Source organism: Heloderma suspectum, chromosome 10 (genome assembly GCF_057233095.1).
Source record: "Heloderma suspectum isolate Gila_16-S chromosome 10, 16-S_ref, whole genome shotgun sequence".
Classification (NCBI taxonomy): domain Eukaryota; kingdom Metazoa; phylum Chordata; class Lepidosauria; order Squamata; family Helodermatidae; genus Heloderma; species Heloderma suspectum.
The window spans coordinates 43,880,369-43,893,401 of NC_139467.1; the positions used below are offsets into that span (position 1 = coordinate 43,880,369).

The following is a 13,033-nucleotide window of genomic DNA, read 5'->3' on the forward strand; positions in this document are numbered from 1 at the left end:
TCATCAGGGTCCCTAGAAATGTGATGCCAGCCTCTAATGTCTAATTGTGTCTAATGCAAATATGGGAGCACAAGGGATACAACTTGGGGAAGTTGTGAAAAGGACACATTGAGAGAGTAATAATTGTATTTATTTAATACCTTTGTTATCTAGGTTTTCAGTGAAAAGGTTCCCAAAGTGGCTTACATAAAGAAGATAGGAATCACAATTACATGATAACACTTAAAAACAAAAATACAAATATGCAGATAAAATTCCAGCATTGAAGCAGGTAAAACCTGATCCATCTAAAAACCCTGGGTAAATAAAAAGGACTTCACCTGCAACTGAAAAGCAATCTGAGTTAGTGGCAGGCATGCCTCCCTGAGGAGAGCTTTCCAGAATCAGGATGCCACCAGTAAAATGGCCCTGTCTCCCATCACCCCCTGCTTCACCTCTGATGGCAGGTGGACCCTGGAAAAGGCCTCCAAGGATGGTCTTAATGTTCCAGCGGGTTCATTTGGAAAAGGTGACCCATAAGGTACCTGGATTCCAAGCTGTTTAAAGGTTAAATGCAGCACTTTGAATTGTGCTTGGAAACCAGCTAGGAGCCAGTGTGGGTGATTAGGACCAAGTGAGATAAGTTTCCTTCATCCAGTCCCAGTCAGAGTCTAGCCTCAGAATTTTGAACCAGCTCTGGATTCTGAACAGTATAACATGCTGCAGTACTCCAAGGTGTGACCAGAGAGTGGAGGTTTGTGGCTAGGCCCTCTTTCTCCAGGAGGAGGTGCAGCTGGTGCAACAACCCAGCTGGTGAAAGTGGCTCCAGGCCACTGCGACTGCAGGGGCCTCCCAAGGCAGGGCTGGGCCCAAAATACCTCAGGCTTGCTCCTTCAGCCCCGTTCAGTTTGAACTCCGTCTCCTTGGCCAGGAAGAACAGCCTCCACCCACAGCACTGCCCTCGTCCAGTCCTTTGTTTTAAAAGCTGCGGTTGGAGAGGATAAGGAAAGACGGCTGAGTTGCGGTTATCCCTGAGCTTATGGTAATGGCAATTCCCTTCTGTTACGGACCAGAAAGTCTCGCAGATGACAGTTGTGTGGTCTGGAACCTTCTGCCGAGTGCATCTTGCATCATGGCCGAGCTGGCATCCGTGAAACCTGGGCGGCAGGTGGTCCGCCTTTGGGCAGGCCCCGCCCTGGGCTCCCTGCAAAGCAGCACATGTGCAGCTGCTGAGTTGTCTGTCCGCTAGGTAGTGCTGCTCTGCCAGCACTGGGTTCTAGAGCAAAAAGATCCGAGGTTTAGCGGAAGAAGAGAGCTGAGTGCCCTTCGCTTCTCTTTCAGAGCCGGGGGCGAGGGGGAGAGTCACTCAGTTTGACACTTAATGCCAGGTCCATTCAGAATCACATGATACTTCCTGTTTTTTTAAAAAAAGTCCCGATAATTAGGATTGTAATTCCAGGCATACACTGCTGGAAAGGGGTAGTAAAATATTAATTAGTCTGGCAAGCCTCTCTCTCTCTCCGCGATCTTGACCTTCATGTTGCTGAAAATAAACCACTTCTCAAAAGGGAGCTGGCCCACTTCTGCTAAGGCTTCTGACATGAGCACTCCATTCTCCCAAGTGTTCTTCCAGGGTGGGTCAGGGGTGTGGGAGCCTCCCAGGAGATGATAGCATGAGCCCTTTTCTAGCTAAGGCCCCCAGGGTGGCCAGGTGCAAAGGAAAGAGCACCCTCTTTCTGGCACCTTTCACGGTTATTCCACAGAAGAGGGGTTTCAGCAAGGCCTGTGCTCCTCCCCCTTACATCTCGGGGGATTCCCTGCTCTCCTGTGTTACAGTTAAAAGTTTAGGAGCCCTGGAGTCCTCCATTGCACCATAAGGCTGGGGTCATCAGACTGCATCTCCCATCAGCCCCGGCTGGCATAGCCAGTAGTGAGGGATCATGGGAGTTGCAGTTCAACGACATCTGGAGGGCTGCAGGTTGTCCACCCCTGCCGTACGATCTCTGGCTGCGTCAGTCAGATGTCTGCTTTGCCCAAACGCATCCCTGTTTCTGAATATCCTCTGCATTTCCAGGGTTGGATTTCTCCTTTGCATATATGTTGAGCATGGGAGTGGTGCAGGTGGTTTCGAGCTTTTTCTGGCAGATATGGCACATGAACATTTAAAGACCACCATATGGATATGGTTTAGCATCTCCCAATGTGCAAAATGCCTTGTAGTTTTGGGGTACAATCCACCAGGAACCAGAAGCAAATGTACTCGCATTGACGTTTCTAGGCCCCAGCCCTTTGTAGGGCCAAAAAAACTATTTTGGTTTGTTGGGCTCTATGACAACATCAGAAAAGCCCTGAAGTGGGATCTGCCCAAAGTCTCATCTAGCCCAGCACTCTGTCTCCACCAGTGGACAGATTGATTGCAGGAGTCCAGAAGCGGAGTGGAGCAGCAGCAGCTCCCCCCTCTTGGTTACCGCCAGCAGCTAGTATTTAGAATTATCCCACCTCTGAACACAGAGGTTCCACTGAGCTGCCATGGCTAAAAGCTCTTGGGGCTGGCTCCTCTTCCTCCGTCCCGTGGTCTAGTACTTCTATTCCTGGGAAAGAGGTGGAGCCACGCTTTGGGAGAGGCTGCCGAGGCTCACTGGTAGAGCCCGTGCTGTGGATCCTAGATTGAATCCCTGGCCATTGAAAAGGGATCAAGTCGTAGGCAATGGGAAAAGCCTCTTCCTGCTGGAGACCCTGGCGGGAGCGCTGCTACCAGTCACAGGGAAGACGCTGGGTTAGATGGACGTGTGTGTGTGATTGAGAAGGAGAGATACTGTGGCCTGGGAAGGATGGGAGTTGCAGTCCAGCACACCACCTGGGGGAAGGCTGCCTTACCTTGGAGCCGCAAATTCCATCGGCCAGTTCTGCATTGTGTGATGAAGGGCCTCAGCTGTGGCTTGGGCTGGCCGTTCACAGTTGCACGGGGCCCCCTCCAGCATGCCTTGAAAATGCCCTGACTGTGTCTAGTTCTCTAGGAGAGCAGATAAATCACTGGTCAGCAGTTTGGGATGTCATCACTTTGAGCCCCAGGCTGTATTTCTCTTTTAATTATTATGATTCGTTTGGGATGGGCAGTGCTTTGAGTATTCCAAGTTTGTTCCCTGGCAATCTCATTAAAAGGATCCCAGGGAGTGGGGACTGGGAAAGGCCCCCGCTTGAAACTTCAGAGATTTTTTTTTAAAAGACTGGTATTATATATAAAGAAAATCAAAAACAACATAACAACATAACAATAAAGACCCTTGGGAACAGTCCCCTAACAACTGGGTCACAGGAGGCTATTACCACAAACTTAATACAATAAAAAGGGTGGGGGATTTTTTAAATAAGTGTGCTGTATAATCTTTGTTTAGTTGTTATAATGTCCAAATGCTCAGAGCAAAGACTTTAGAGATTTTCTGCCAGCCAGAGCAGATAATATTATCTGTATTGATTTATTTTAAAGTGTTTTAAGTTGCTTTTTAGGGCTGTGCCCTCAAAAAGCAACATGCAAACAAGAGTAAGGGAAGAATAAAAAATATAATAGCCACAATAGCAAGCACACAGACTACTCTGGGAAGTTGCTTTCTAACCCACAGGGGAATTATGATCTCAGTTAAAGGCAGCCTGGGAGAGCTCACTTAAACACCTGTACAGATGGGGCAAGTCACAAATATATAAGAGAGGGCTTCTGCAGTATCTCAATGAAGGGCACTTGAGAAGGACCCCTAAAGCAGATGTTAGCATACGGGCAGGATTACATGGGTGAAGGTGCTTAGATGGGTTAATTCTGGGTGAGAATGGGTCCCATGTGGTTCCCACTGACCCCATAATGCAGTTCCATTTATATTCTGTATATAGACTGATAAGGCCTTAGGTGGACATCTTTGATCCCTGGCTATCTTGGTGGGTAGGAGGGTGGAGGTTCCATCTTCCCTTGCAAAGACATAACTCATTTAGTGTCACATCCAGTGTAGCCCTAAGTTTCAAGTGGTGCGCCCTGTGGCAAAAGGATCCTGACTTCACATAGATGCTGATGTGGTCTGAGCTGGGAGTGGCTGACCAAGAAAGGGATCTTGGGGTCGCATTCAGTTGTTTGGTGAAAGCCAGAAAGTGTTGACCTGAAAAAGAGCCCCACCCCTATGAGGAAAGGTTACGAAGTTGGGGTCTTTTTAGCTTAGAAAAATGGTAAGGGTGGGGGGATATGACCGAGGTGTATACAGTGATGCAAAGTGTGGAAGAAGGGGAGAGGGCGACTTTACTCAGTCTCTCGTCGTACCAGAACCCAGTGGGGTCATCCTGTGAAGCTGAGTGGTCACACTTCTTCACACAGCACAGAGTTAAATTAAGTCACTGCCGCCAGGCATGGTGATGGCCACCAGCTTGGATGGGTTTTAAAAGGGGATTGGAGCAATTCGGAGGGGAAGGGAGGGGAGAGGAGGGCAGGGTGGAAACCATGATGGCTCTCCGCTGCCTCCAGGATCAGAGGCTGCCTGCCAGGGAGCATGAGTGGCCCATGGGGGCCTTGCCTTCATGCCTTGGCCAGGGTCTCCCAGAGGCATCTGATGGATTGCTGTGGGCTGCAGGATGCTGGATGGGGTGAGTCTTTGGTCTGATCCAGCAGGGCTCTTTTTCTGTGAAACTAACCATTTAAAATTCAACACGGGAGACAACAGAGGATAGGAGGAGAGATCGAGGCAGGGTAGACAATGGAGAAATGTGCATGCAAGGCACCCGCTGCATGTGGAAGGTCCCAGGTTTGATCCTCAGCACCTTCAAGTAGGTTGGAGAAACTCCTGCCTGAAAGCGGGGAAGCCGTTGCTGCCAGTCCGTGTCGACAATACTGGGCTAGATGGACCAAGGGGCTGACTCAGTATATGGCAGTTTCCTATATTCCTATTATTATTTTTTAAATCCCATCCTTCATCCAAGGTTGCTCAGAGCAGAGTATATTGTTCTCTTTCCCCCTCTTTATTCTCACAACAACCCTGTGAGATAGTTCAGCCTGATAGCAGATGACTGGCCCACGTTCCCCTGGCAAGCTGCACGCGTGGCTGAGTGGGGACTTGAACTCGGGTCTTCCCAATGCTGGTCCCAGCACTCCAATCGCTCCTCTCCACTGGCAGCGGGGCACTGAAAACTCAGGGAAGGCAACTCCTCCTCCCTTCCACTCTGTTGATCTGTGTTGTAAGGAAAAGGGATTGCAGAAGGGGAGGCTGGTGAGGAAGGCGCACAAGCTGCCCGGGCCCCTGGCACAGGCATTCCCCCCAGGGCAGCAAAGGAGCCAGGCCCCTTCCGTAGTGGAGCCCGCACCATCTGTCTTGACAGGGGGGGGGGGTTTGCTGTGGGTGCCCGTGGGTCCTTCTAGTCAAGAGGAAACTGGATTCCTCTCTGGGCACGTGAGAAGCTCGTTCGCGCCCCCCCCCCCCGTCCCGATCAACAGAACAGGGCCTTAAGTTAAACCTTCCCGTTTGAAGGGAAGTATCAGTGCTGTGAAGAGCAGTTTAAAAATGCATCTTCAATGCAGCCACGGCAATATGAGAAGGAAAATAAAAGCCACAAGGAAATTTCCACCTACACACACAGCCAGGGTGGGTCAAGCTATACTTTTTCTTGCCTGTGAAAACAAGTGGAGGAAAGAGGAGAAATTCAAAACAGTTGTGGGCTTAACAACGGAGAAAATGTCATCCCTGCATTTGATCACAGTAGGGTATCTCCCCCACCCATCGATTCTGTCTTACCCACCCATTGCAACGGAATCAGAATGTTTCTTAGCCCTTTCCGTGCTTCATATGTATATTTTTGAAATGCTGGAAATTTGAAACTATCCGGTAAAAAAAAAAAGGACCCAGAAGCTGGAGAATGGGTTTTATTTTAGATTATTGACGTGGAAAGATTTCTCATAAACTGCCCACACACTTTCCAAGTGATTCTTTTCCCCCTTGTCAAGCAGAAAGCAAGGCAGCCGTGTTGGCTATCAGAAAAATGTCAAAATCCACATTAGAACAGTACCTTTCTTAGGCCAATGAAAAGGACACCCAAAAATATGTGCAAGCTTTCAAGATCTCTAGATCTCTTCATCAGGCGAACATAAGGGAAGGTTGGTGCCATGGTATCTGCATGATTGCAGTCTGGAGATGGGATGGAGAGGAAGGCAGATGTTCTCTGCAGACATTCAGACCATGAGTCTTGCATCAAGAGGGGCCTTGCAAGTGATGCGAGGGTTTCAGATTTCACCTGGAGCTGCTGCCCCCTGGACATCCATCCTTGTGATTGGCTCATTCTCCCCGCAGCCCACCAGGCCAATGCAAAGAAGAGGCAAATGGTTGGGGTCCCTTGTTTGCAGAATGTGGGGAAGAAGGACTGCAGCAGCTGCCCTTAAAAGTACAAGGGGGGCGAGAGGAGGCAGCAGCCTTTGCCATGAATGTGGGGGCGGGGGTGTCACTTGAGCACAAAGCGAGATTGGTGCAGAACATCCAGGACCAAATGTTTCCATTTAACTTTATAAGAATGTTCAAGGAACTGCCCGGAAGGTGGGAGAAGGCAGGCCTCCTCCTGAGCAGCGGGGCACAGCATGGCCCCGCTGGTTTTCCTTATGTCCACCCACCTAAAAGGACCAGCGGCTTCCCTTTTCAACAGGGAGCTCTGCTGCCTACGTCTCCCTCTCCTCCGCCTCTCCTGCCCCCTGCCCACTCCTGTGGCTACCGCAGTTCCAGCAGCTTGGGGGGTCCCGAGACAGAGTGCCTCCTGCTGGGCCCTGGCTGTTGAGCTCGCCTGGTGGTGACAGGCAGCCTCACACCAAGCAGGGCTGGGTAGCTGCGTGGTGCTGTTCCAGCCTCCCCGAATGCCCCGGGTCGGCATTCTACAAGGACCTGTCCGGAAGTTTAAATGGGGTCAGGCCCAGCTGCCCAGTGCTCTTGGAGCTCCAGGCTGGAAAGAGGTGTGCTTGAAGGGGAGGCCGGGGCAGGCGCCTGTGGTGGGCCCTGCCAGCTGCCCACGGATGCCAGCTGCAAGTGCCAGTTCTAGGCTGCAGCCCTGAGAAGGAGGTCGGCGTTAAAGCTGCACCGGCAACCCAAGCAGTTGCATTGGGTAATAATGTTTTTGAGGGGTACCATTGAAAGAGGCCCAGGTTCAACCCCCCACTTGGCCGCAAAGCTCGTTGGGCCTGTCTAACCTGCTTTGCAGGGTTGTCATGAGGATAAAATGGGCAAGGGGTGAATCACATGCACCATCCTGAGCTCCTTGGAGAAAGGGCAAGGTTACAAATGCAGCTAAGAAACAAACGAATGAGCCTTGTGTTCTGTGAGGACTCCCTACAGCTGCTTGAAACGTCCTGGGCCAGCAGACTGCCATCCATTAGTCCAATGGGTCTCTTTCTGACCTGGAGCTTTTCTTACTTTGGAAACGCTTTCTGTCCTCGGGGTGTACTGCCCCCCTCCCCCCATCTAAAGAGATGCTCTTGTTGAAAAGAACGCCTTTGGGCCATTTGCTGGGGCCCAGTGGCGCCGTACGTTCCTGGGCTGGAACACAGAGCAGACCTAATTGCATCTGTGCTGTCATTCTCCTTGTGCAGCTGAGCTCGGATGAAAAATTGGGCAGCTGCTGTTGCAAGGAATAGATGGGGAGGAAATGAATCTGCTCAGGAAAGCGGTCTTTTTTCCCCCTTCCCCGAAAGGCTGGCTCATCTGATAGCTTCGTGTCAGAGATCCGATCTGAGCAGGGATGGAAATAAAAGTCGCTCTTGTATAGCTTTTTCTTTGTGGTTTATCGTCCTCTGTTGATGAGGGGGCAGCTGAGAGAACAAGCTCTATTCTGGAGGAAGAATATTGCTGCGTATTCATAATGCGCGGCAGCCTCTTTTGTTCCAAGCACTGTACCAATGTAATGAAAGCAGCAGTTAATTTCTGGAAAGCAGACAATTTCTGTGTGGAAGGTTCATTCTCTGGCAAAGATGTCCCCAAGTCCGAGGGGTGTGAGTTGCAGCTTGTGGCTTAATCCATGGGATGTGCCAGGGTTGATCAGGCAGGAGCAGAGTGCTGTCTTCATTACTTCTATATTTCACATATTCTGGAGTCAGGCTTTGACTGAAAATAAGCCCTGTGATGGAGACCGCAAGCTCTTCAGTGGAAAAGCTTCCAGATAAATACTTTGCAAAATAAAACATCAGGTCTGCAAAATGATGAGGCTGTGGGTGGGGTCCCTGGGAGCGGGCTGTGTTGCTGCTCCTCGCTTGAACTTATTTTTTGTGTTAAATTCCTATCCTGCAAGTGTGTTGAGCTGAGCGTATACTGTGGAAAGGTAGAGTAAAACACATTAAACTTCTCCAGATCCTGTCAGGATTCCTTTTGCCCCCACTGAACTTCATACCCAAATCAAACAACAGACAAGAGGCTTCAGTCTACAGCTTTTAATCCATTACCACAAAGGGTCATAAAGATGCAAATTCTCAGTGACTCTCAGTCTGCAAGGAAATGCCTTGGGGGGCGGGGGTTCAAAAGGTAACTTCGAAAGTTGCCCACTGTTTGAAAGAAAGGCAGTCTCGCTAGCCTAACTTAAAGGGTGGGTGGAGACTCACTCTCTCTCTCTCTCTCTCTCTCTCTCTCTCTCTCTCTCTCTCTCTCGGCTTCTAAGCACCGCTGTTCCCGCAGGGCCAATCGGGTAGACTGTCTAAGTTCAGCCCTGGCCTTCTCTCTCTCAGCTCTGCGCCTGCGCCTGGCATCTATTAATTCTGACTCCCCAAACCCCGCCTCTCCCTGTTTGCTGTCTCTAACCGGGGTGTGTGTGTGTGTGAAGAGGGACCCCCCTCCTCCAGCTGGACCTTTGAAACCTGAGGAGCCTGCCCAGCCATGTCTGGACTAGCCTGGGAACGAACTCCCCCATGTCTGGCAGTTCTTCTTCAGAATCTGAACTACTCTCCCACTCCCTGCGCTCAGAAACACTCCTGACAGGTCCTTGGAGAAAGCATGCTCTGCATTGTTTATTTCATGGAGTGCAGTAAGCCCCCCCCCCCTGACTTCCAAAGGACCCTAGGGGGAGAAACGTGCCTCAGAGGATCACAGGCTGCCACCAAGCAATGTTTTCTGCTGTGAAGGAATACCTTCCCAAACCACTGAAAGGATCCTCCCTCCAAGGAGACGGGGGTGGGACGGGCATGTCCACTTGCTTGCCTTCAGTCTCTTGAAGTCACAGCAAGCTAAGGACTCATGCTGACATTCTACTCTGTGCTTCCTGGCAGCCTTTTTCCCCTGGCAGTTTGTTTGAGTTTTGGGAGAGGCAAGAGGTTGTTTTGACACACACATGCTATTTTTCTGAAAGGTTGTCTACCAACTGTGAATGCTGTCTGCCTGCCCTGACCCCCCACCCCCAGTCACACCACTTTGCTAATATATGGAATGATAAGTTCCTCTACCACTTTGCTAATGGCACAACCACAATGGACATGCCTTAAAGTTCAATGAACAACACTTAAGTGCCTTGAAGTGCATTCTGTCATTTCATTAACTGACAGCAGTTGGAGCTGTTGCTTTACTTAAGTCTGACTTAAGGAACATTCTGGTTAAAAGGATGTCAGTCCTGTTCAGGTCAATACTTTTTTCTTTTTTCTTACCATATGTGGAGAAACTGTTGACAAGCTGTTAAGAGGCAGGGATGCTTGGGAGCGGGGTGTTTTAACGATCATAACTATCTCATAGTACTAGTGATTCTGCCAAACATATTTAATTATATACTAATTGACAGTTGTTTCTATCAGTATTGACACAGTACGCTATTTTCAGAGCTATGTTCTGTGAAAGCTGAAGTCATAAAATCTGACATGAGCGCTGATTTGAATTCCTGAAAATCTGATCTTGTGTTTTTAAAAAATGGAGGCAAGTTTCTAGGACTCATGGTTGTGTACAGAAGTCCATTAATGAAACTAAAACTATTGTGAGCTTTTGTGGGGAACTGGCAACTGCCCAGCCTGTGTAGTGCCCTGCTCAACAAGGATTCTTCTTCGAGAAAGCACACTAGTGCTTGCTGAATAGCAGAATGCCAGCTGGTACCATGGTGACTATTCCATGCCAAGCTTGTTCTTGCTTCCTGCTTTCAGTTTAAGGCCCTGGTCCAGTTATGGGGAAGCAGAACAGCAAGCTGCGTCCAGAGATGCTCCAAGATCTCCGGGAGAACACGGAGTTCTCGGACCTGGAGCTCCAAGAGTGGTACAAAGGCTTCCTCAAGGACTGTCCCACTGGCATCCTCAATGTGGAAGAGTTCAAGAAGATCTATGCCAACTTCTTCCCTTACGGCGACGCCTCCAAGTTTGCCGAGCACGTCTTCCGCACCTTCGACACCAACGGTGATGGCACCATCGACTTCCGAGAGTTCATCATCGCCCTGAGTGTCACTTCGCGGGGGAAGCTGGAGCAGAAGCTGATGTGGGCATTCAGCATGTATGACCTTGATGGGAATGGCTACATCAGCCGAGAGGAGATGCTGGAAATTGTGCAGGTAAGCTCGCCAGGGGCCCTCCCGCACTCCCCCGCCCCACCAACACTCTCTCACGCCTTGCCGCCTGGCATTGTTGCGGAGTGTCTTAGCGTTCCCAGGGGAGCCTTTCCCAAGTGCCTGATCGTAGAAGCTCATCTGTCTTCCGGATTTGCAGTCAGAGGCACGCTTTGCTCTTACGTCCTGTGAGGGTTTACTTTTGCAAGAGTAATGAAGTAGTGTGGTATAATGGTCAGAATGTCTGACTAGGATGGGAGACCCAGGTTCATATCCCCATTCAGCCGTGAATGTTTCACTGGGTGACAGTGGACCAGTCATGTAACTTTTAGCCTGACCTACCTCATAGGGGTGTTGCGAGGATAAAATGGAGGAGAACCAAGTATGTTGCCCTGGGCGCCTTGGGGGAAGGGTGGGATGAGAATGTGATTAATAGGTCAGAGCAAGTAGCACCTGCCATCAGAGGAACCCACCCCTGTGTTCGTAGGTGTGTTACTGTTTAGCCATGTCGCCTGATTGGAAAGAAGTAATTCCTGGGCAGGGCCTTTGGGAGGGGCCATGGCTCAGAAATGGAGCGTGCACCTTGTCTGCAAAGGGTCCTGGGTTCAGCCCTTCACATCTCCAGCTAATGGGCTTGATGGGTTAATGAGTTCAGGCAGCAGGGCTGGGGAAGATCCTTGCCTGAGACCCTGGAGAGCTTCTGCCAGTCAGTCGACAACACTGGGCTAGATGGAGCATACAGAGGTGCAACAAGCAGCTTCTCTCAAGGCAGGCAATTCTGGTGTCTCTGCACCAGGAGTGATTGGATGACCCAAATATACCGGATACAAAGATGGTGGCAGAATTGCCTAATTTCAGCTCGGGCTGCTTCAGATGAGGGAAGGCCAGAGCAGCCACTCATGCAGAGATGCAGCAGGGAGTTTTTGATTTTTAAGAGCAGAGATTTTGTGGGGGGGACAGGAAGGCCAACCAGATGCCCCAATGGGAAGCCCAAATGCAGGACATGAGTTTAATGGCACCCTTCTGCTTGCATTCCCCAGCAACTGGTGTAGAAAGGCACGCTGCCTCTGATAGTGGAGGGAGCATCGAGCCATCGGGACTAGTGGCCGTTGATAGCCTTCTCCTTCAGGAATTTGTTGCACTCCCTTTTAAAGCCATCCAAATGGGTGGCCATCACTACATCCTGTGGTAGCGAACTCCATAGTTTGTGCTGTGTGAAGAAGTCCTTCCTTTTATCTGTCCTGAATCTCCCACCATTCAGTTTCATGGGATGACCCCGGATTCCGCTATTATGAGAGAGGGAGCAAAACCTCTCCCTCTCCACTTTCTCCACACTATGCATCATTTTATACACCTCTCATGTCCCACCATTACTCACCTTTTTTTCTGAGCTAAAGAGCCTCAAACTTTGTAGCCTTTCCTTACATGGGAGTTGCCCCAGCCCCTTGATCATTTTGGTTGCCCTTTCCTGCACCTTCCCCACCCCTCGCCCCCTGCTTTGCGCCTGTTCCCGGATCTTCAGAGCAACCATGTAGGGCTGCTAATTAGCGATTTACAAAAACAAAACTTCAGGAGACCTGTGATCCCCTGTGTCTTTTCCAATTTTGCCGTTATTTTCACCATGAGGTTGCCTCTTTTTCCAACAGTGAGAGAGATCCTTTGCTCTGTAAAGCATACCAGGAAACGGACACTGAGCTCCGTACTCTTTTTTTTCCTCTCCGGACACAACTCTTACTGTTTCCAAATGGGCTTTCTCTGAACTCTTGGGGAAAAGGCAGCGGACAAGCAAGGGAGCTAGAGAGGCCATGACACCTCATGCCAGGAGAGCAGCAAGGCTGCCAAGAGCTCAGTTTCACATTCTGCTTTTGAAGTAACCAGCAGAGGTTTTGATTGTAAGGTCTCTCCTACTGCCAGAGACAGATTCAGGCACAAACCACCCCTGATGGCAGAGAGCCCCTGCTTATTCAACACTCTCCCACCCCAGTCTCCTGTAAAATGGCTACAATGGTGAACTTGGGTGGTTCCATGCCACGTGGTTTGGAAGTGAGTCAGTTTGAATATTTCCATGTACTCAGGGGACTCTTTAGGTAGGGATGTACTGATTGTGCAAAATCTGTTCTGTCTGTGTTTTGCAGATTATCAGGCACCTTTCATTCCGTAATCCACCCACTGAAGGAATCGGTTTTTTGTGCGTCCACATTTGTGCAAATTTTCAGGTGCAAAAATGTGCAAATTCCCCCCAAATGCGCATTTTCATGCTTTTTCCCCTCTTGAAACTCCCCCTCCGCTCCAAGCTGCTTCAAAGTTCCTGTCCCAGGCTGGCTGGAGACCTAAACACAGACACTCGCAAGAAGCGCAGGGCATTCACAGCAACATCTTGACTGGGTTTTCATGTCATGGCAGCAATTCCTGGGTTATTTAATCCAGGAATTGCAGGGATGGGCGGAGCACATGGGCCATGTGCTTGTCGTTCTGCTTTTAATTAACCAGACATTGCCCATGGTTTGTTCCTGGGTTGTAAATTAAAACTGGAAATGACCTGCACGTCCCG

General features: G+C 49.9%; 1 protein-coding gene across 3 annotated transcripts in view; it reads left to right on the forward strand.

Moving 5' to 3' along the window:
• HPCA (hippocalcin) overlaps positions 1 to 13,033 on the forward strand; it is a 39,066-nt gene that overhangs the window by 12,265 nt on the left and 13,768 nt on the right. For all 3 annotated transcript variants that reach the window (XM_084816133.1, XM_084816132.1, XM_084816131.1), the window contains exon 3: positions 10,091 to 10,488. In XM_084816133.1, coding sequence (XP_084672259.1) covers positions 10,111 to 10,488 — 378 coding nt within the window. In that variant the 5' untranslated portion in view covers positions 10,091 to 10,110. The remainder of the gene's footprint in view (positions 1 to 10,090; positions 10,489 to 13,033) is intronic.